The 23,201-nt window shown below is 35.0% G+C and overlaps 4 protein-coding genes across 8 annotated transcripts in view; 2 read left to right on the top strand and 2 right to left on the bottom strand.

Annotated features, from left to right (window-relative positions):
• The window catches only part of LOC127873085 (uncharacterized), a 309,934-nt gene that overhangs the window by 113,968 nt on the left and 172,765 nt on the right, over positions 1 to 23,201 (top strand). The window lies entirely within an intron of this gene.
• Positions 1 to 23,201, bottom strand: part of LOC127873077 (galactose mutarotase-like) — a 320,608-nt gene that overhangs the window by 162,416 nt on the left and 134,991 nt on the right. The window lies entirely within an intron of this gene.
• Positions 1 to 23,201, top strand: part of LOC127873084 (uncharacterized) — a 344,149-nt gene that overhangs the window by 271,360 nt on the left and 49,588 nt on the right. The window lies entirely within an intron of this gene.
• Positions 16,375 to 23,201, bottom strand: part of LOC127873062 (polypeptide N-acetylgalactosaminyltransferase 2-like) — a 38,568-nt gene continuing 31,741 nt past the window's right edge. For both annotated transcript variants that reach the window (XM_052416642.1, XM_052416643.1), the window contains one exon: positions 16,375 to 21,978. In XM_052416642.1, the coding sequence (XP_052272602.1) occupies positions 21,826 to 21,978 (153 nt within the window). In that variant the 3' untranslated portion in view covers positions 16,375 to 21,825. The remainder of the gene's footprint in view (positions 21,979 to 23,201) is intronic.

Below are 23,201 nucleotides of genomic sequence, written 5' to 3'. Positions count from 1 at the left end.
AATGGAATATAATGATCATTATTTATGTTACATTTTAAAGTAGATTGTATGTGAGATTCCATAAGAACGTCACTATCCAGGGATGATATATCAGTGTCTAAATTATTTATTGTGCTACATTTAACATTATTCAATCTCAAGCAATGTGGTTTATGTTGATTTGTATCATCATTAGCAATAATTAAACTACACTTACATTTGTGCGAGTCACATTGGTTACATACCGACGAAAGAATGTCAAATTTATTTGTGCTATATAACGATGTAGTACGTCTGTCATCAATAACCTATTGTCTTTTGGGTAGTCTGCAGTCACGTGTAACATGATTTTGACGTCCACAGTTCGTGCAGTGTCGACTGTTTTCATGATTGACGTGTCGACGAACGTACCGGAAGTTACGATTTTCATTATGACAATCCTGATATTCACTCCGAGTTTCCAGGTGTGCGTTCCTTAGATCATGCTGCCTGAAGAAGTTATGGTGCCCATTACGGAAGTCATGATGCCCTTTCCGGAAGTCATGATAACCGTTCCGGAAGTCACGATGCCCGTTCCTGAAGCCATGAAGCCCGTATTGGAAGTTCGGTTTAGCGCTCCGGTATTCACGATGCCCGTTTTTGAAGTCACCGTTAGAAGTACGCCTCCGCTGATTTTGATCAAGTTGACGATGTTGTTGTTGTTGCTGCTGCATTCTTTTCTTAGTTATATGCACTACTTCATTGATTGCTGCCACAAGTGAACTTGATCCATGATTTCTTGGGTGAATTCCATCAGGTCTGAATAGTCGATTCGCCAATTGTCCGTTTCCGTACACAAAACAATTATAACAATCGATCAGCTTTACCGGAAGTTCGCTTGATACATCTTCTAGCATTGAGTTGAAATCGCGTACATCAACATCACGTCGAGGACTTATTTTACAAATAAATATTTCACAATTTGTTTGATCTTGAATGCATTGCGAAGTCTGCAAGATTACATCTTTGATTATTGAAATTGGCTGGCCATTCGAGACATCATTCCCACCAGCAAATATTTTTATTTTTGATAAGTCAGAGATATTCATTTTTCGCAGCTTTTCACAGATATCCAGCATTGTCTTCCCTGGCAAAGTGCATATGTCCACAGTTTCGCATAATCCTCGCTTATTTACGCCTCTCAAAATTGAATCTCCAATCAGTAACGTCTTCGACGTTTGTGGTGTAAAGTTCGATCTATGCTCGCCTTTATTGGTTTCTTCTTCAAAATGCACAGTACTTTCTTGTATATCGGAGATCGCTTGTGGGCTAGGCTCAAGTGTCACTTGTTCGGTTTCTAGTAATGTGTCATTTTCAACGAGATCATCAGACATCCGTTTACTTCTTGCTTCTACAGAGCCATTCATATAACCTTTGGAAAGAACACTTGGTAGGGAGTTTGCCTTAAGTATATCTCCTAGCGATTGAAATTTTTTCTGTACAGATATATTTTATTGGTCGAGTGTTTGCTTCAGGTCTTGAACGTTTTCCTGTAAACAATCGCATTTGTCGTCCGTACCTCGGGAATTCGTTGTACTATTTACTTTTACACTATGGATAATGTCTTTCATCTCATTGAATCCGCGATTGGTGTTTAAGATGTGCTCACATACATCTTTGCGCATATCACTTACATACTTTTGAATTGTTTGAATCAAACAAAAGTGTTTCAAAATCAAATTCAATCCCGGTGCTCTCCGTTTGAGTACTTGCGTCAATTATCACGTGTTGAACTTTTAACACCGATTCAAAATTTTCAGGTTGCTTGGTATTTACCATGAAATTGAAATCATTTATTTCCGGTCTCAAACAACATACATCTTTTTCTTCAGTTTGTTTATTTGTTAACACTAGCATGCATTCCTGAAGAATTTCCTGAAATTTTGCATTCACTTCATCGACGGTCAAGTTTTCTGATATTAATTTATTTGAAGTGAGTTGTATGATTTCTTATAAGTCACTTTCCGCAAACTGATTCACCATTTTCCCATTAACCAGACACGAACATTTTGTGTGATACAAGTTAATTGTATACACACCATTTCTTCCGGATGATAGCTTGTATTTAGTTTCCACTAAAATACCAATATTATCATACACTGGTGTTTTTTGACATTTAAATTTAAAAGTTTCAGACTGGTAAAACTCATTAGCACAGCTTTTTAAAAGTTCATACATACAAGTACTAAATTCGATTTTCAGCCCACCACCAGTCACCTTGACAATCGCGTGGTCCCTTGTGGTCGCATAGAGTTTCTTTTTCATTGCCTTTTCTTTATTTAACTCGTAGTCTCTTGTTTCCATCGGTCCAATTGTTGTTTCAAGTCCGGATTTTTTTTGTAGCGATCAACGCGCAATTCTGTATCCGTTCTGCCATGTTCAATTGGTATCAAAATGACCGCTGTCAAATACTCTATTATTTACATTAAATTTCACATTTATATCATTGTTATTGTCTGTAAAATCTTAGATAAAGCGCATAATTTAACGGAGCTTTTTAAAACTTGTTATGCCGGAAGTAACGTCATGACGTCAGGGGAAATCAACACTATTGTGGACTAAACAAAAAGCAGATACAGATAGGAAGAATAAGTGTACCTTTTCCGACAATATCCGGCTAAAACAAAGCATTTTCGATACGACGCAATTGTAACAATTATACAGTATCATTTTTTCGGAAGAGAATAATTCCGCACAATGTACAACATAATATACGGAAATGTACATTGCCGTGCTGACCAAACAGAGCATCACTGTATTCAACTTGAACATGGTTCTGATATATTCACTGAGATGATTATTATCAACGCTCTACCCGTGTATCCGCGATACCGTTTGTTAATATATAAATGTCTAATGAATTGGCTTTAAATATTTACAGAAAACTGCAAACGGAACACGGTCATTATGTTAGCTTGTGTACGATTGGACGATTTTGCAACGTCACGACGTCATTGACGTTACTGCCGTTAGAAACGCATTAAGCAATACAAGAGAACAGACGCAACGACACATCGAGACATATTTAATAAACGCGAATATACGATATAGCATTGAATCAAGAGACGCGCAATTTATTCCAGCTTACCCCAGTTGGAAGGTATTTCGTATATCAAGGGGGTATCCAGCTTTCATGAACGACGTAATTATGCCCATGATAGCGAAACTTGCAGTCGAACTTCACGAAGCGAGAGTATCATGCAGTGAGATGTACCCAATAGTACAACGGCGAGTGCAGAATTACGTACTCGAAGAGGCTACAAAAGACTGACTGCACAGGCTAAACTGAGACGACACTTTAAGACATGCACGAAGCCCATTTTTCCCAGAATTCAGCTCAAATCAGTCGCGTTCTGAGAAAACTAGGCATAACGCATGTGTGTAAAGAGTCGCCCCAGATCAGGGACGACACTTTCCGCCTAAATTGGATTTTTGCTAAGAAGTGACTTAATTTAAACGAAAAATGTCATAAAAGTGGAAAGTGTCGGAACGTACTGTGTGGACTACACAGGCTAATCTGGGATGACACTTTACGCTCATGCATTATTCCCAGTTTTCTCAGAACACGTCTCAAATAGTTAGCAGTGTATACATACGGTGCCCAACAGCAAATTCAAGCTATGTGTAATCAGTGGCATAATAATCCTATACCACCATTTCGAGCCTGTTATACCAGTTTGATGTTACATATAGTCATATCACATGTTTAAGGGACTTCAAAATTTTGGCAGAAAATGACAATCTTCCCAAAAAAATTCATTGATTCAACAAATAATGTATGCAGTATATTCTTACACTCCGCACTCCATGTGAAATCTTTGTTAGTTTATTATTGGTCATAAAAAAATAGCTAAAATAAAGAGTAGATAATAACGCTTTTCTTTGATAAATTTAGCAAAAAGATTTATTACTGACACAGTGTTTACACTATAAATCCAATTTTTGCAAGATTTTACTTTCCACCAAGTTGTTTTTAGATGTCTTTTGTACTTGCTGATAAAGACAGAAAAAGGGTCTCAAGAAGTTTTAGCCTCAGATTTGTATAATGTATCATCCGTCTTTGGAAACTGATTCATATAACAACTCAAATGAAAAGCCATTAACTGTATGGGACTTCTCAAAGAACACCTTATACACTTTAGGCACATAGTTTCTGATTGATTACACTTTTAACAAAAGTCAAAGCAGTACAAATTGCTAACACATTTGACTTACCTGACTGTAAAGACTAGAATATTTACAGACAGAGCGCAAACTTGTATTGCTTACATTAACCATTTCCTGCTCAGCAACTGAAAAAGGCATAAAACCAGATCAGCATGTGAGTACCTCGCAGTCTGTTCAGGTTGTATGCTGTTTGCTGCTCATCAGTATTTAAGTGTTAGAAATGAAGCCTTTAAAACTTTAATCAAGTAAACAAGGTCTAAAATTTAATTTGATTTTCTAAAGGACTGCAGCACTTAATAGAATACATCTGAGAGGTTAATTTTGAAATGGCACATTCATTTGGATTTTTGCAATAGTGTGTGTGAAGATCTAAACACCTTTGGAAGGAGGAAATGTCCAGTAATGTAGAGTGAAAGTAAAAGCAACACAGATTTACCCTTTACCGTCTTTCATTGATAGTATATTTAACAAACATAACCTAGCAATAAGGTCACAAACACAAGGCAAACATTATATAAAAATATTGCAAATTAATGGAATATATTACATCCAACATGAAAGATATATATCTGAAAATCAATGAACATTTTATTGTAAAAAAAAGAAAGAAAAACATGAGCACTAACAAAACTCTGCTTTACACATTATAGCAGCGATATTTGTTTAAATCTTTTCTTAAAATGCACGCTGTTCTGTTAAAGCTTAAATTTAAATAGTAAAATAATAAAATTTGAAATTAATAAAACGAATTTCAATTCAAATGTACATTTCAGTAATTTTCATTCAATAGAGCCTGTTGCTGTAAAAACTGGGCTTAATGCATGTGCACATGTGCAGTCCCCACAGGTTATTCTGGGACAAACTTCCACTTTTATAGAATTTTTCATTTAAAGGCAGCTTCTCCTTAAGGAAAATAAGTTAATGCGGAAAGTGACTTTCCTGATTAGGCAGTGCCGACTGCACAGGCTAATCTGTAACGACACCTAACGCTTCTGTATTACATAGTCTTCCCAGAACAAGAATCAATCCATTAAAATGTGTCTTGTTCTGATAAAACTGGGCATAATACATGTGCGTAAAGTGTCGTCCAAGATTGAGCGCTATTTGGTGGGCGATAAACAAAGTTAATTAGATATGGTTTGTACTTTACAATGTTTATTTGTAGCCAAATAGATTCAATATCGTCACTTTCTAAATAATGTCTACGTACAAAAGAGATGCTATCTTTTATATAAACTATTATACCGCCTCCAGCAGAAATAGCCCTATCACGTCTTACAATGCTGTAACCGGAAATGGATATTGTATTAATCTCCGTTTTATCATTTAAAAATGTTTCACAAAAGCCTACTATATCTAAAGAACTATTTTCGTGTAAGTAAACACGAATTTCATCCAATTAAGGCAATAAATGATGGATATTCAAATGCATAATATGCAAACCTTTATATGTAAATGGAATATAATGATCATTATTTATGTTACATTTTAAAGTAGATTGTATGTGAGATTCCATAAAAACGTCACTATCCAGGGATGATATATCAGTGTCTAAATTATTTATTGTGCTACATTTAACATTATTCAATCTCAAGCAATGTGGTTTATGTTGATTTGTATCATCATTAGCAATAATTAAACTACACTTACATTTGTGCGAGTCACATTGGTTACATACCGACGAAAGAATTTCAAATTTATTTGTGCTATATAACGATGTAGTACGTCTGTCATCAATAACCTATTGTCTTTTGGGTAGTCTGCAGTCACGTGTAACATGATTTTGACGTCCACAGTTCGTGCAGTGTCGACTGTTTTCATGATTGACGTGTCGACGAACGTACCGGAAGTTACGATTTTCATTATGACAATCCTGATATTCACTCCGAGTTTCCAGGTGTGCGTTCCTTAGATCATGCTGCCTGAAGAAGTTATGGTGCCCATTACGGAAGTCATGATGCCCTTTCCGGAAGTCATGATAACCGTTCCGGAAGTCACGATGCCCGTTCCTAAAGCCATGAAGCCCGTATTGGAAGTTCGGTTTAGCGCTCCGGTATTCACGATGCCCGTTTTTGAAGTCACCGTTAGAAGTACGCCTCCGCTGATTTTGATCAAGTTGACGATGTTGTTGTTGTTGCTGCTGCATTCTTTTCTTAGTTATATGCACTACTTCATTGATTGCTGCCACAAGTGAACTTGATCCATGATTTCTTGGGTGAATTCCATCAGGTCTGAATAGTCGATTCGCCAATTGTCCGTTTCCGTACACAAAACAATTATAACAATCGATCAGCTTTACCGGAAGTTCGCTTAATACATCTTCTAGCATTGAGTTGAAATCGCGTACATCAACATCACGCTGAGGACTTATTTTACAAATAAATATTTCACAATTTGTTTGATCTTGAATGCATTGCGAAGTCTGCAAGATTACATCTTTGATTATTGAAATTGGCTGGCCATTCGAGACATCATTCCCACCAGCAAATATTTTTATTTTTGATAAGTCAGAGATATTCATTTTTCGCAGCTTTTCACAGATATCCAGCATTGTCTTCCCTGGCAAAGTGCATATGTCCACAGTTTCGCATAATCCTCGCTTATTTATGCCTCTCAAAATTGAATCTCCAATCAGTAACGTCTTCGACGTTTGTGGTGTAAAGTTCGATCTATGCTCGCCTTTATTGGTTTCTTCTTCAAAATGCACAGTACTTTCTTGTATATCGGAGATCGCTTGTGGGCTAGGCTCAAGTGTCACTTGTTCGGTTTCTAGTAATATGTCATTTTCAACGAGATCATCGGACATCCGTTTACTTCTTGCTTCTACAGAGCCATTCATATAACCTTTGGAAAGAACACTTGGTAGGGAGTTTGCCTTAAGTATATCTCCTAGCGATTGAAATTTTTTCTGTACAGATATATTTAATTGGTCGAGTGTTTGCTTCAGGTCTTGAACGTTTTCCTGTAAACAATCGCATTTGTCGTCCGTACCTCGGGAATTCGTTGTACTATTTACTTTTACACTATGGATAATGTCTTTCATCTCATTGAATCCGCGATTGGTGTTTAAGATGTGCTCACATACATCTTTGCGCATATCACTTACATACTTTTGAATTGTTTGAATCAAACAAAAGTGTTTAAAAATCAAATTCAATCCCGGTGCTCTCCGTTTGAGTACTTGCGTCAATTATCACGTGTTGAACTTTTAACACCGATTCAAAATTTTCAGGTTGCTTGGTATTTACCACGAAATTGAAATCATTTATTTCCGGTCTCAAACAACATACATCTTTTTCTTCAGTTTGTTTATTTGTTAACACTAGCATGCATTCCTGAAGAATTTCCTGAAATTTTGCATTCACTTCATCGACGGTCAAGTTTTCTGATATTAATTTATTTGAAGTGAGTTGTATGATTTCTTATAAGTCACTTTCCGCAAACTGATTCACCGTTTTCCCATTAACCAGACACGAACATTTTGTGTGATACAAGTTAATTGTATACACACCATTTCTTCCGGATGATAGCTTGTATTTAGTTTCCACTAAACTACCAATATTATCATACACTGGTGTTTTTTGACATTTAAATTTAAAAGTTTCAGACTGGTAAAACTCATTAGCACAGCTTTTGAAAAGTTCATACATACAAGTACTAAATTCGATTTTCAGCCCACCACCAGTCACCTTGACAATCGCGTGGTCCCTTGTGGTCGCATAGAGATTCTTTTTCATTGCCTTTTCTTTATTTAACTCGTAGTCTCTTGTTTCCATCGGTCCAATTGTTGTTTCAAGCCCGGATTTTTTTGTAGCGATCAACGCGCAATTCTGTATCCGTTCTGCCATGTTCAATTGGTATCAAAATGACCGCTGTCAAATACTCTATTATTTACATTAAATTTTACATTTATATCATTGTTATTGTCTGTAAAATCTTAGATAAAGCGCATAATTTAACGGAGCTTTTTAAAACTTGTTATGCCGGAAGTAACGTCATGACGTCAGGGGAAATCAACACTATTGTGGACTAAACAAAAAGCAGATACATATAGGAAGAATAAGTGTACCTTTTCCGACAATATCCGGCTAAAACAAAGCATTTTCGATACGACGCAATTGTAACAATTATACAGTATCATTTTTCGGAAGAGAATAATTCCGCACAATGTACAACATAATATACGGAAATGTACATTGCCGTGCTGACCTGTATTCAACTTGAACATGGTTCTGATATATTCACTGAGATGATTATTATCAACGCTCTACCCGTGTATCCGCGATACCGTTTGTTAATATATAAATGTCTAATGAATTGGCTTTAAATATTTACAGAAAACTGCAAACGGAACACGGTCATTATGTTAGCTTATGTACGATTGGACGATTTTGCAACGTCACGACGTCATTGACGTTACTGCCGTTAGAAACGCATTAAGCAATACAAGAGAACGGACGCAACGACACATCGAGACATATTTAATAAACGCGAATATACGATATAGCATTGAATCAAGAGACGCGCAATTTATTCCAGCTTACCCCAGTTGGAAGGTATTTCGTATATCAAGGGGGTATCCAGCTTTCATGAACGACGTGATTATGCCCATGATAGCGAAACTTGCAGTCGAACTTCACGAAGCGAGAGTATCATGCAGTGAGATGTACCCAATAGTACAACGGCGAGTGCAGAATTACGTACTCGAAGAGGCTACAAAAGACTGACTGCACAGGCTAAACTGAGACGACACTTTAAGACATGCACGAAGCCCAGTTTTCCCAGAATTCAGCTCAAATCAGTCGCGTTCTGAGAAAACTGGGCATAACGCATGTGTGTAAAGAGTCGCCCCAGATCAGGGACGACACTTTCCGCCTAAATTGGATTTTTGCTAAGAAGTGACTTAATTTAAACGAAAAATGTCATAAAAGTGGAAAGTGTCGGAACGTACTGTGTGGACTACACAGGCTAATCTTGGATGACACTTTACGCTCATGCATTATTCCCAGTTTTCTCAGAACACGTCTCAAATAGTTAGCAGTGTATACATACGGTGCCCAACAGCAAATTTAAGCTATGTGTAATCAGTGGCATAATAATCCTATACCACCATTTCGAGCCTGTTATACCAGTTTGATGTTACATATAGTCATATCACATGTTTAAGGGACTTCAAAATTTTGGCAGAAAATGACAATTTTCCCAAAAAAATTCATTGATTCAACAAATAATGTATGCAGTATATTCTTACACTCCGCACTCCATGTGAAATCTTTGTTAGTTTATTATTGGTCATAAAAAAATAGCTAAAATAAAGAGTAGATAATAACGCTTTTCTTTGATAAATTTAGCAAAAAGATTTATTCCCGACACAGTGTTTACACTATAAATCCAATTTTTGCAAGATTTTACTTTCCACCAAGTTGTTTTTAGATGTCTTTTGTACTTGCTGATAAAGACAGAAAAATGGTCTCATAAGAAGTTTTAGCCTCAGATTTGTATAATGTATCATCCGTCTTTGGAAACTGATTCATATAACAACTCAAATGAAAAGCCATTAACTGTATGGGACTTCTCAAAGAACACCTTATACACTTTAGGCACATAGTTTCTGATTGATTACACTTTTAACAAAAGTCAAAGCAGTACAAATTGCTAACACATTTGACTTACCTGACTGTAAAGACTAGAATATTTACAGACAGAGCGCAAACTTGTATTGCTTACATTAACCATTTCCTGCTCAGCAACTGAAAAAGGCATAAAACCAGATCAGCATGTGAGTACCTCGCAGTCTGTTCAGGTTGTATGCTGTTTGCTGCTCATCAGTATTTAAGTGTTAGAAATGAAGCCTTTAAAACTTTAATCAAGTAAACAAGGTCTAAAATTTAATTTGATTTTCTAAAGGACTGCAGCACTTAATAGAATACATCTGAGAGGTTAATTTTGAAATGGCACATTCATTTGGATTTTTGCAATAGTGTGTGTGAAGATCTAAACACCTTTGGAAGAAGGAAATGTCCAGTAATGTAGAGTGAAAGTAAAAGCAACACAGATTTACCCTTTACCGTCTTTCATTGATAGTATATTTAACAAACATAACCTAGCAATAAGGTCACAAACACAAGGCAAACATTATATAAAAATATTGCAAATTAATGGAATATATTACATCCAACATGAAAGATATATATCTGAAAATCAATGAACATTTTATTGTAAAAAAAGAAAGAAAAACATGAGCACTAACACAACTCTGCTTTACACATTATAGCAGCGATATTTGTTTAAATCTTTTCTTAAAATGCACGCTGTTCTGTTAAAGCTTAAATTTAAATAGTAAAATAATAAAATTTGAAATTAATAAAACGAATTTCATTTCAAATGTACATTTTCAGTAATTTTCATTCAATAGAGCCTGTTGCTGTGAAAACTGGGCTTAATGCATGTGCACATGTGCAGTCCCCACAGGTTATTCTGGGACAAACTTCCACTTTTATAGAATTTTTCATTTAAAGGCAGCTTTTCCTTAAGGAAAATAAGTTAATGCGGAAAGTGACTTTCCTGATTAGGCAGTGCCGACTGCACAGGCTAATCTGTAACGACACCTAACGCTTCTGTATTACATAGTCTTCCCAGAACAAGAATCAATCCATTAAAATGTGTCTTGTTCTGATAAAACTGGGCATAATACATGTGCGTAAAGTGTCGTCCAAGATTGAGGGCTATTTGGTGGGCGATAAACAAAGTTAATTAGATATGGTTTGTACTTTACAATGTTGATTTGTAGCCAAATAGATTCAATATCGTCACTTTCTAAATAATGTCTACGTACAAAAGAGATGCTATCTTTTATATAAACTATTATACCGCCTCCAGCAGAAATAGCCCTATCACGTCTTACAATGCTGTAACCGGAAATGGATATTGTATTAATCTCCGTTTTATCATTTAAAAATGTTTCACAAAAGCCTGCTCTATCTAAAGAACTATTTTCGTGTAAGTAAACACGAATTTCATCCAATTTAGGCAATAAATGTTGGATATTCAAATGCATAATATGCAGACCTTTATATGTAAATGGAATATAATGATCATTATTTATGTTACATTTTAAAGTAGATTGTATGTGAGATTCCATAAGAACGTCACTATCCAGGGATGATATATCAGTGTCTAAATTATTTATTGTGCTACATTTAACATTATTCAATCTCAAGCAATGTGGTTTATGTTGATTTGTACCATCATTAGCAATAATTAAACTACACTTACATTTGTGCGAGTCACATTGGTTACATACCGACGAAAGAATGTCAAATTTATTTGTGCAATATAACGATGTAGTACGTCTGTCATCAATAACCTATTGTCTTTTGGGTAGTCTGCAGTCACGTGTAACATGATTTTGACGTCCACAGTTCGTGCAGTGTCGACTGTTTTCATGATTGACGTGTCGACGAACGTACCGGAAGTTACGATTTTCATTATGACAATCCTGATATTCACTCCGAGTTTCCAGGTGTGCGTTCCTTAGATCATGCTGCCTGAAGAAGTTATGGTGCCCATTACGGAAGTCATGATGCCCTTTCCGGAAGTCATGATAACCGTTCCGGAAGTCACGATGCCCGTTCCTAAAGCCATGAAGCCCGTATTGGAAGTTCGGTTTAGCGCTCCGGTATTCACGATGCCCGTTTTTGAAGTCACCGTTAGAAGTACGCCTCCGCTGATTTTGATCAAGTTGACGATGTTGTTGTTGTTGCTGCTGCATTCTTTTCTTAGTTATATGCACTACTTCATAGATTGCTGCCACAAGTGAACTTGATCCATGATTTCTTGGGTGAATTCCATCAGGTCTGAATAGTCGATTCGCCAATTGTCCGTTTCCGTACACAAAACAATTATAACAATCGATCAGCTTTACCGGAAGTTCGCTTGATACATCTTCTAGCATTGAGTTGAAATCGCGTACATCAACATCACGTCGAGGATTTATTTTACAAATAAATATTTCACAATTTGTTTGATCTTGAATGCATTGCGAAGTCTGCAAGATTACATCTTTGATTATTGAAATTGGCTGGCCATTCGAGACATCATTCCCACCAGCAAATATTTTTATTTTTGATAAGTCAGAGACATTCATTTTTCGCAGCTTTTCACAGATATCCAGCATTGTCTTCCCTGGCAAAGTGCATATGTCCACAGTTTCGCATAATCCTCGCTTATTTATGCCTCTCAAAATTGAATCTCCAATCAGTAACGTCTTCGACGTTTGTGGTGTAAAGTTCGATCTATGCTCGCCTTTATTGGTTTCTTCTTCAAAATGCACAGTACTTTCTTGTATATCGGAGATCGCTTGTGGGCTAGGCTCAAGTGTCACTTGTTCGGTTTCTAGTAATGTGTCATTTTCAACGAGATCATCGGACATCCGTTTACTTCTTGCTTCTACAGAGCCATTCATATAACCTTTGGAAAGAACACTTGGTAGGGAGTTTGCCTTAAGTATATCTCCTAGCGATTGAAATTTTTTCTGTACAGATATATTTAATTGGTCGAGTGTTTGCTTCAGGTCTTGAACGTTTTCCTGTAAACAATCGCATTTGTCGTCCGTACCTCGGGAATTCGTTGTACTATTTACTTTTACACTATGGATAATGTCTTTCATCTCATTGAATCCGCGATTGGTGTTTAAGATGTGCTCACATACATCTTTGCGCATATCACTTACAGACTTTTGAATTGTTTGAATCAAACAAAAGTGTTTCAAAATCAAATTCAATCCCGGTGCTCTTTGTTTGAGTTCTTGCGTCAATTATCACGTGTTGAACTTTTAACACCGATTCAAAATTTTCAGGTTGCTTGGTATTTACCATGAAAATGAAATCATTTATTTCCGGTCTCAAACAACATACATCTTTTTCTTCAGTTTGTTTATTTGTTAACACTAGCATGCATTCCTGAAGAATTTCCTGAAATTTTGCATTCACTTCATCGACGGTCAAGTTTTCTGATATTAATTTATTTGAAGTGAGTTGTATGATTTCTTTTAAGTCACTTTCCGCAAACTGATTCACCATTTTCCCATTAACCAGACACGAACATTTTGTGTGATACAAGTTAATTGTATACACACCATTTCTTCCGGATGATAGCTTGTATTTAGTTTCCACTAAACTACCAATATTATCATACACTGGTGTTTTTTGACATTTAATTTCAAAGTTTCAGACTGGTAAAACTCATTAGCACAGCTTTTGAAAAGTTCATACATACCAGTACTAAATTCGATTTTCAGCCCACCACCAGTCACCTTGACAATCGCGTGGTCCCTTGTGGTCGCATAGAGATTCTTTTTCATTGCCTTTTCTTTATTTAACTCGTAGTCTCTTGTTTCCATCGGTCCAATTGTTGTTTTTTGCCCAACAGCAAATTTAAGCTATGTGTAATCAGTGGCATAATATTCCTATACCACCATTTCAAGCCTGTTATACCAGTTTGATGTTACATATAGTCATATCACATGTTTAAGGGACTTCAAAATTTTGGCAGAAAATGACAATTTTTCCAAAAAAATTCATTGATTCAACAAATAATGTATGCAGTATATTCTTACACTCCGCACTCCATGTGAAATCTTTGTTAGTTTATTATTGGTCATAAAAAATAGCTAAAATAAAGAGTAGATAATAACGCTTTTCTTTGATAAATTTAGCAAAAAGATTTATTACTGACACAGTGTTTACACTATAAATCCAATTTTTGAAAGATTTTACTTTCCACCAAGTTGTTTTTAGATGTCTTTTGTACTTGCTGATAAAGACAGAAAAAGGGTTTCATAAGAAGTTTTAGCCTCAGATTTGTATAATGTATCATCCGTCTTTGGAAACTGATTCATATAACAACTCAAATGAAAAGCCATTAACTGTATGGGACTTCTCAAAGAACACCTTATACACTTTAGGCACATAGTTTCTGATTGATTACACTTTTAACAAAAGTCAAAGCAGTACAAATTGCTAACACATTTGACTTACCTGACTGTAAAGACTAGAATATTTACAGACAGAGCGCAAACTTGTATTGCTTACATTAACCATTTCCTGCTCAGCAACTGAAAAAGGCATAAAACCAGATCAGCATGTGAGTACCTCGCAGTCTGTTCAGGTTGTATGCTGTTTGCTGCTCATCAGTATTTAAGTGTTAGAAATGAAGCCTTTAAAACTTTAATCAAGTAAACAAGGTCTAAAATTTAATTTGATTTTCTAAAGGACTGCAGCACTTAATAGAATACATCTGAGAGGTTAATTTTGAAATGGCACATTCATTTGGATTTTTGCAATAGTGTGTGTGAAGATCTAAACACCTTTGGAAGGAGGAAATGTCCAGTAATGTAGAGTGAAAGTAAAAGCAACACAGATTTACCCTTTACCGTCTTTCATTGATAGTATATTTAACAAACATAACCTAGCAATAAGGCAAACATTATATAAAAATATTGCAAATTAATGGAATATATTACATCCAACATGAAAGATATATATCTGAAAATCAATGAACATTTTATTGTAAAAAAAAGAAAGAAAAACATGAGCACTAACACAACTCTGCTTTACACATTATAGCAGCGATATTTGTTTAAATCTTTTCTTAAAATGCACGCTGTTCTGTTAAAGCTTAAATTTAAATAGTAAAATAATAAAATTTGAAATTAATAAAACGAATTTCATTTCAAATGTACATTTTCAGTAATTTTCATTCAATAGAGCCTGTTGCTGTGAAAACTGGGCTTAATGCATGTGCACATGTGCAGTCCCCACAGGTTATTCTGGGACAAACTTCCACTTTTATAGAATTTTTCATTTAAAGGCAGCTTCTCCTTAAGGAAAATAAGTTAATGCGGAAAGTGACTTTCCTGATTAGGCAGTGCCGACTGCACAGGCTAATCTGTAACGACACCTAACGCTTCTGTATTACATAGTCTTCCCAGAACAAGAATCAATCCATTAAAATGTGTCTTGTTCTGATAAAACTGGGCATAATACATGTGCGTAAAGTATCGTCCCAGATTAGCCTGTGCAGTCCGCACAGGCTAATCAGGGACAACACTTTCTGCCTAAACTTGATTTTCGGTAAGGAGGGACTTCCTTGAAACTAAAAATACCATAAAAGCGAAAAGTGTCTTCCCTGATTAGCATGTGTGGACTGCACAGGCTAATCTGGGACGACACCTAACGCACATGAATTAAGCCCAGTTTTCTCAGAACAAGACACAAATACCCAATAAACCACAAGTGTAACAATACTGATAAAAATATGTGGATAACATGAATGACTAGACAAAAAATCTATAAACATTACAAATATATGCCATGGAGACTGAAATATGAGATTTCAAACAAGACCAGTGACAGAACAATGTAACGGACAGTGATAATTTAAGTGCCAATCTGGGGTATCTGCTAAACATATCTATATCACATACAACAGTACTGTTTCATTATCAACACACAAAATAAAGCAAACTCTGCAATTAAGTACAAGTATTGAATAACACTGAGCACTCTAAGTTGTTTCGATTTTTGGTACCAGCTTAACAAAGTATAATGTAAGTAGCTATTACCCGCATGAGAATAAGTTATATTAACCCATTTATGCCTAGTGGACTCTCCCATCCTTCTAAATTGGATCAATTTATTTCCAAAATTAAGAATGTCTAGTATATTTATTTCTATATTTAGAATATTTCTTACAGAAATTTTTTAAGCAAACAGCGCAGACCCAGATGAGATGTGGCATGATGCGGCGTCTCATCTGGGTCTACGCTGTTTGCCAAGGCCTTTTTTCTAGATGCTATGCATAAATGAGTCAAAGAGTAAAAAAAAGTTTTATATAATGGACGTCGACAGAAGCACCCCGATTGTCTTTTGCAACTTTGGGACTGTGTGCTTTATGTAGAGGTATAGCATACTGGTCAATTTTCACATGAGCATTGTTAGAATTACTTCTTTGGAAGTATAGAAGATATCCCTGAAACTATTCTGTTAGAAAAATGAACTTCATTGGATTATATTTGGTACTGACCAATTCTGATTAAACCACTCTCTATGAAAAACAATTTTAATAATCCATATAAAGCATATTTCAAAATGATATTATACTTGGGAATGCATCAAATTACTCTTTAAGCCAAAGTCTATTCTTTATTCTCCAGTATAAGTCTATACTTTAATAATGTACCTAAGTCTAAACTTTAATCTAAGACTTGGTAAAAAAGGATTATGGAGGACGAATCAAGACTTTCGTTGCCATATCAACATACAACATAATACCGGTAATACTGCAGGTACAGATTACAACCTATACAACACGCATTGAGCAAACAAAATGGATTTGACACGGTAGAAGTTCAAAGATCAAATAAATATACGATAACAAAAGTTGAATTGAAAAAAGTAATAACAAGGTCCATCAAAATGCATAAAAGCCAAACAAACACTTTTCTTTTTCAACCAGTCAAAAAAGTTTGGTAACAAAATGACATAAATTAATAATAAATTCTGTATACAAAAATATACATAGTGCTATACTTAATAAATGCAAAACAATTAAAAACTTTCATTAAAAAAATAATTCCACAATAACAGCAGTTGTTAAAACAAGAGGGCCTGAAAGGCCCAAAGTTGCTCACCTGAGATAAAAAGAAATGACCTGTTCTTTGCAGCTCAAGATAGCAATGGAACAAATGTTCTAACCATGAAGAATGAACAACAAATGGCCCCTTGGCGGCCATGTTTTTTTAACAGACCTGAACCTTATTTTAACTCTTCCAAGATATGTCCAAATTTCATGAAGATTGGGAAAAAAATGTGTCTTCTAGACTGTTCACATGTTGTCACTATATACATATAAAGAAAACTGCCCCACTCCCTGGCGGCCATGTTTTTTCACTGATCATGACCATTTTAAAACTCGTCCGAGACAACCACATAACTAATGTTTTGACAAAATTTTATGATGATTAGGCAAAACATGTGACTTCTAGAGTGTTCACAAGCTTTTTTACTATATAAATATAAGGAAAAAGACCCCCCCCCCTGGCAGCCATGTTTTTTTACCGATCCAAACCATTATCTAACTCAACTGTCCTATCCAGGTGTGGTAGTGCGGTCTCCTTTGCTAACGCAAATGAACCGGTCACAGGACGGTTACAAGTTATGTAACTTTGTAAGCACTTATGTAATGCGGAAATATTTATTTGACAAACTCTTATTTCCGGTCAGGATGAATATACTGACTGGTTGTAATTCAATTTACTAAAGGCGTTCAGTCAGGGACGCCTAAATACACTCAAAGAATTTATTTATAAGACAAAACCAAGGCAGCTTTAACAAAAATAACTAATTTTCATTCCAAGAACTCGGAAAATGAAGAACAATGACAGAAAATTAAGAACAGGTACAAGCCAAGTCTAAAGAATCTAAGTATCATTACAAAAATGAACAACATACAGCAAATACCTTAATGAATGTAAAAAGAAGTTCAAAATCTGTAAAAAAAAAGTGATATAAATATAAGTTACTGTAAGTCTAGAAAGTGCTTCAAAAATCTAGTTTACAAAATAGGTCTTATTTTATCTAAAGAACAATATTTATGGAGATTAGGAAACTTCAGTGAATCAAATGTAAAAATAAGAAAAATTTACTACAGTTATTCAAATAGAATAGAGTCTTTCTAATTTAGAAAATGCCAAATAAAAATAATTTAAATAATAAGAATAATTTAGATAATAATGCCAAAATGTCTTGCTGCTGGTGTTAAAAATAATTTAGAGTTTAATTATTTCAAAATTCCAACCTTTTTCAAGAGCTGTTAACTTTTCAAGAAAGCATCAAGAGGTGTTTAAATCAGCCAAAACAGCTTATTTTATACAGGTCAGAAGAGATCAATGGCAGAGTAGTCAATTTTCCCTCAGAAAAGTGCATTTATCAATGATCAATATCTTCCCAAATTCCAGAGCAGAACTAAAAATAGATTACTGAACCAGGTTAAACAAGGGAGATAAATACTGCATAAATACTGTTAAATCATGTACATGTTGTCTTTCTTTCAGTTATCTATTAGTTGAAAGGCTTATCATAAGTGGTAATGACTAAAACAGTTATGTTAACTATGAAAATTCTGTGTTATGAAAAATTACACAACACAGTTAATGTCACATAATATTGACATAATAAAACCAAACTTTACTACACAGGAAACCAATGTTCTGACCAAAGTTCATGAAGATTGAGCAAACTAGAAAGTTAACAAGATTTTACTATAGCCATATATAGCCATATTAGGAAAAATGCCCCGCCCCTTGGCAGCCACATTTTTCAAGCCAAGGTTACCATTTTTGAACTCATCCAAGATATCATTGGGACAAATCATCTGAGCAAGTTTCATGAAGATCGGAAAATAAATGTGGCCTCTAGAGTGTTAACAAGGTTTTACTATAGCAATATAAGGAATAATGTTTTTCTACAAACGGACATCATTTTCAAACTCGTCCAAGATATCATTGGGATGAATCTTCTGACCAAGTTTCATGAGGATCGGACAATAAATGTGGCCTCCAAAGTGTTAACAAATTTTGCTATAGCCATATATAGCCATTTAAGAAAAAATGCCCCGCCCCTTGGCAGCCTTGTTTTTCAAGCAAACGTAACCATTTTCGACCTCATCCAAGATATCATTCAAACCAATCTTCTGACCAAATTTCATGAAGATTGGACAATAAATGTGGCCTCTAGAGAGTGAAAAATGCAAATGTTGACGTCGCACAACGCACGACGGACGACGGACAAAAGGTGATCACAAAAGCTCACCATGAGCACGTTGTGCTCAGGTTAGCTAAAAAGGTGCAGCAGTTAACCACTATTCAAACAAAATGAGTCGAGTTCTGATAAAACTTGGCATAATGCATGTGCACAAAGTGCTGTCCCAGATTAGGGACGACACTTTCTGCCTAAATTGGATTTTTGCTAATAAGGGACTTCATTTAAACGAAAAATGTCATAAAAGCGGAAAGTGTCGTCCCTGATTAGGCTGTGTGGACTGCACAGGCTAATCTGGGACGACACTTTACGCACATGCATTATGCCCAGTTTTCTCAGAACACGACTCAAATTATGATAAATGATTGTCCAGAAACGAAGCAAAATAACAGTAGCAGCATATGCATGAAATTAATTTAGGCATTCAAAATAAAAATGCTAAAAATTAAACATAAGCACCCATATTTACAGCAACTCAAACTGTTTCGAATCACAGTGTTTCCTGTTATAATTTTGGAGACACATGTTCACTTTGGAAAAAAGACAATTTACAAAATATTGTCGTAGATTCAATAAAGCGTATGTATTCTATTCAAACAAGCAAAATAATACTTCTTACAAAGAAAACAATAATATATTGGTTCATTTATGGATAATATGAGATCTGAAATTATATATCTGCTATTATTGTAAGACATGAGCAAAAATAATATTTACAACTCATATGCTTCAATCAATATTAACAAGGCTGCATTTATATGATAAGTAAATATTTCTACAAAAACAAAAACAACATTTCAAATATGATTTACCCCATTTTAATGGACATTTCTTGTCATGTATATCAAAATAGAATGTTTTATATAAAAGTATTCAAAGAACGCTCTAAGAATCTTGAGCAGTTTGAAGCTGAGTAACAATTTACAACATCAGTTGTTTAACCCTTTGCATGCTGGGAAATCTGTCGTCTGCTAAAATGTCGTCTGCTGAATTTCTAAAATTAGCATTTTTTCTAAAAAAAATTCAAAGAATACTATCAGAAAAGCAAACAGTTTGGATCCTGATGAGATGCCACGTTCTGTGGTGTCTCACCTGGATCCAAACTGTTTGCAAAGGCCTTCATAATTCGGTTCATGCACTGAAAGAGTTAACATGCATCTTCCAGGGGAAAAATAGCTTACAGCACCAACATCCTTAAATGTTGGCATCTGTCTTCTAACACCTTACATCTCTAAATTCTGTGTTGAGCATTAATCAGCAACTGAACATGCAATAAATTTAAGGCAAAGCAAATGTGAAATACGTACTTGTTAACGAAAATGACAGAGGAGACTTTAAGCCACTCCCCCACCCACCCTGATTGCTCTATGAAACACCCCTTCAAAATTGACTGGATGCAAATGCTGACTTAAAATAACATGAATCAAAACTAAAACATGAATAAAAGTTTAAAATGCTTAAATATGACACAATTTGAGACAAGGTCCTAAAAGTATAAAATCTAGCATCTAAACTACAATGTCATAGCTTCATTATTGCTTCACAAATATATTACACATATGTATGTACATAAACGTTAAAACCGTAAGTTAATGTTTTAGACGGTAAATGCTTAGAGTTTGAACACATGTATATGTTTTTTAAACCAATACATTTGCACAATTACTATTTATTTTGAAACATTCTATGGAATGTCTCCTAATTCACACACAACCAAATTAAAATAAATAAATTCAAAAGCAGCTTTTTTACTGCGAAACATAATTTATATGAATCAGACAATTTTTCAGGTTGTTTGAATTTACAATAATTATAAGACATCTCTCCCCTTTACTGTTAACAATTGAATTGTACCAATGTTGAAGTATTAATTACCACCGATAAACGTTCCAACAGAACCAATTTATCTAAATGATCCTCAGAATTGTGCTTTAATACATCTATCTGTACATTTTAAGAAACATCCTCAAAACAATAAAGAACAAGATAGAGAACAAATGGAACATAATTTCCATCAAATGTTAAATCCATTCTGGTAGACTCTCAATAAAAGAGATAAGATTCTGAATCCAAATTATTCTATTCCAATGTTAACCTTGCACCATTCCCAAAATACTGGGAAAAATTGGTGAACAACATGTAATTTCGTAAAATATTGTTTCAACTTTTCACAAAATAATACAAGAATGTTCCTGAAGAACTTCTGGATAAAAGTAAGTGATGATCAGTAAAAACAGAATACTGGTAGATATTTAACCCATTTATGCCTAGTGGACTCTCCCATCTTTCTAAATTGGATCAATTTATTTCCAAAATTAGGGATGTCTAGTATTTTTATTTCTATATTTAGAATATTTCTTACAGAAATTCCTTTAAGCAAACAGCGCAGGCCCTGATACGCCGCATCATGCGGCATCTGATCTGGGTCTACGCTGTTTGCCAAGGCCTTTTTCCTAGATGCTAGGCATAAATGGGTTAAATCTGTACTATACATAAGCAAAGTCCAAATGATGCACCTTTGGTTAAATAACATTCCTAAGTTTTAAGGAATAATGCAAATCTGTAAGCTTTTATTAACATTACGGTTTGAACAGTGATGCTGTTGTATTGTTTTGTATTTGCAAGATGTCATGGCATTTTTAAAGGTGATCAAGCAAGTCTTATTAACCCAACAAAGAAAAACAAAATAGATTTAAATTCGTTTGATCCTTAATAGGCAAACAAAAAATCTGAAAAAATCAGTTTGGTGAACACACAACCAGATAACCCAATACCTAAATGCCCTTGTTTTTTCTCCTACGATAAGCTATGTAGGTCAACGTCAAGTTGACATGCTGAACGTCCACTTCTGACTGGGCGACTGATGATCACAAGGATTGGCAACCAACCCCTTACCTTGCACCTCGGCACTGTCCACACACATACTATGGTACTTACTGCGTAGCATTGTCCCACTCTCCATTTTTTCCCAAAGCTGAAATACATAGGTAAAAGAACTGAGCTGCAATAAGTACATCACAGTACTAAATTAAATGGGCATCTCGTAAAATGAGATTTTAAAAATTGACCTTGCAAACTCTCAAACTAAAAAGGCAAATAGTACAAAATGCATTAAATCTTAATATAAATAACTTCCTTATTGGTTATTATAGATAAATCCTCCCAAATCTCTATGCATGTACATCACATACCGGTAACATGATTTGCATGTGTCCACAATTCATTTTATATATCTACTTACAGTAAATGATGATAGTTTGTGTTAATGAAAATCCTTAATAAATGTTTTGCCAATATTGGCCAGATTTTGCTTTTGATATGAGAATTGAGATTGTACAGAATTATGAGAGAATGAATTGAACCAGAATATGTACATATATACAGAGATAGCCATAGTACAGTTTTAAATCTGTTGAGACGTATGTATTGGAGAATCTTTGCTGAAAACAGGCCTTTTGAAAAGGAAAGCTTTTTTTCTCACAAATTTTGATTTAATTTATAAAGCTTATTATTTAAAGGTGCAGATTATATTAAAGACATAATTGATAAAGGTCAGAGAACGAGCCGAAATATGCAGGTCAAATAATTGAGCTGAAATATGGTATTCAAATAGCAGAGGTGAAATAAGAAAATAAAACAGATAAGGTGAAATATGAAGGTCAAACAACTAGGTTAAAATAAGACTGGTAGTTAAAACAACTGAGCTGAAACACATTTTTTTCACTGAAAACTATTTCATGTGTGAGAAATACTAATGATTGTGTTTACAGGGCCGGATCCAGAGAGGACATAACTGGGGGGGGGGCACACAATTTGTTCCATAAAACACTAAATATAGCTCATTTCAACAAAAATAAGTAAATATAAAACGCTGTCTGTTAAAGATGTTTAATTTTTATTTAAAATTGTATTTGACATTCAACAGTACAACAAGTAACAAATACACTGTGGCTCCAAATGGTAGGGGGCTGGCAGCTAAATTTAACCACACTGAGCTGGTAGGTGGACTCTAACAGCCATCTTCATGACGAGATCTGAAAACAAGAGGGCCTGAAAGGCCCAAAGTCGCTCACCTGAGATTCAAAGGAACTGACCTGTTCTGTGCAGCCCAAGATGTCATTAGAACAATACATTCTTACCAACTTTCATGACAAGTGAACACCCTGGCAGCCACGTTTTTCAACAGACCAAAACCAT

Source organism: Dreissena polymorpha, chromosome 3, assembly GCF_020536995.1.
Source record: "Dreissena polymorpha isolate Duluth1 chromosome 3, UMN_Dpol_1.0, whole genome shotgun sequence".
Classification (NCBI taxonomy): Eukaryota; Metazoa; Mollusca; class Bivalvia; order Myida; family Dreissenidae; genus Dreissena; species Dreissena polymorpha.
The sequence above is the reverse complement of the archived record's forward strand: the minus strand, read 5'-3'. Positions and strand labels throughout refer to the sequence as shown.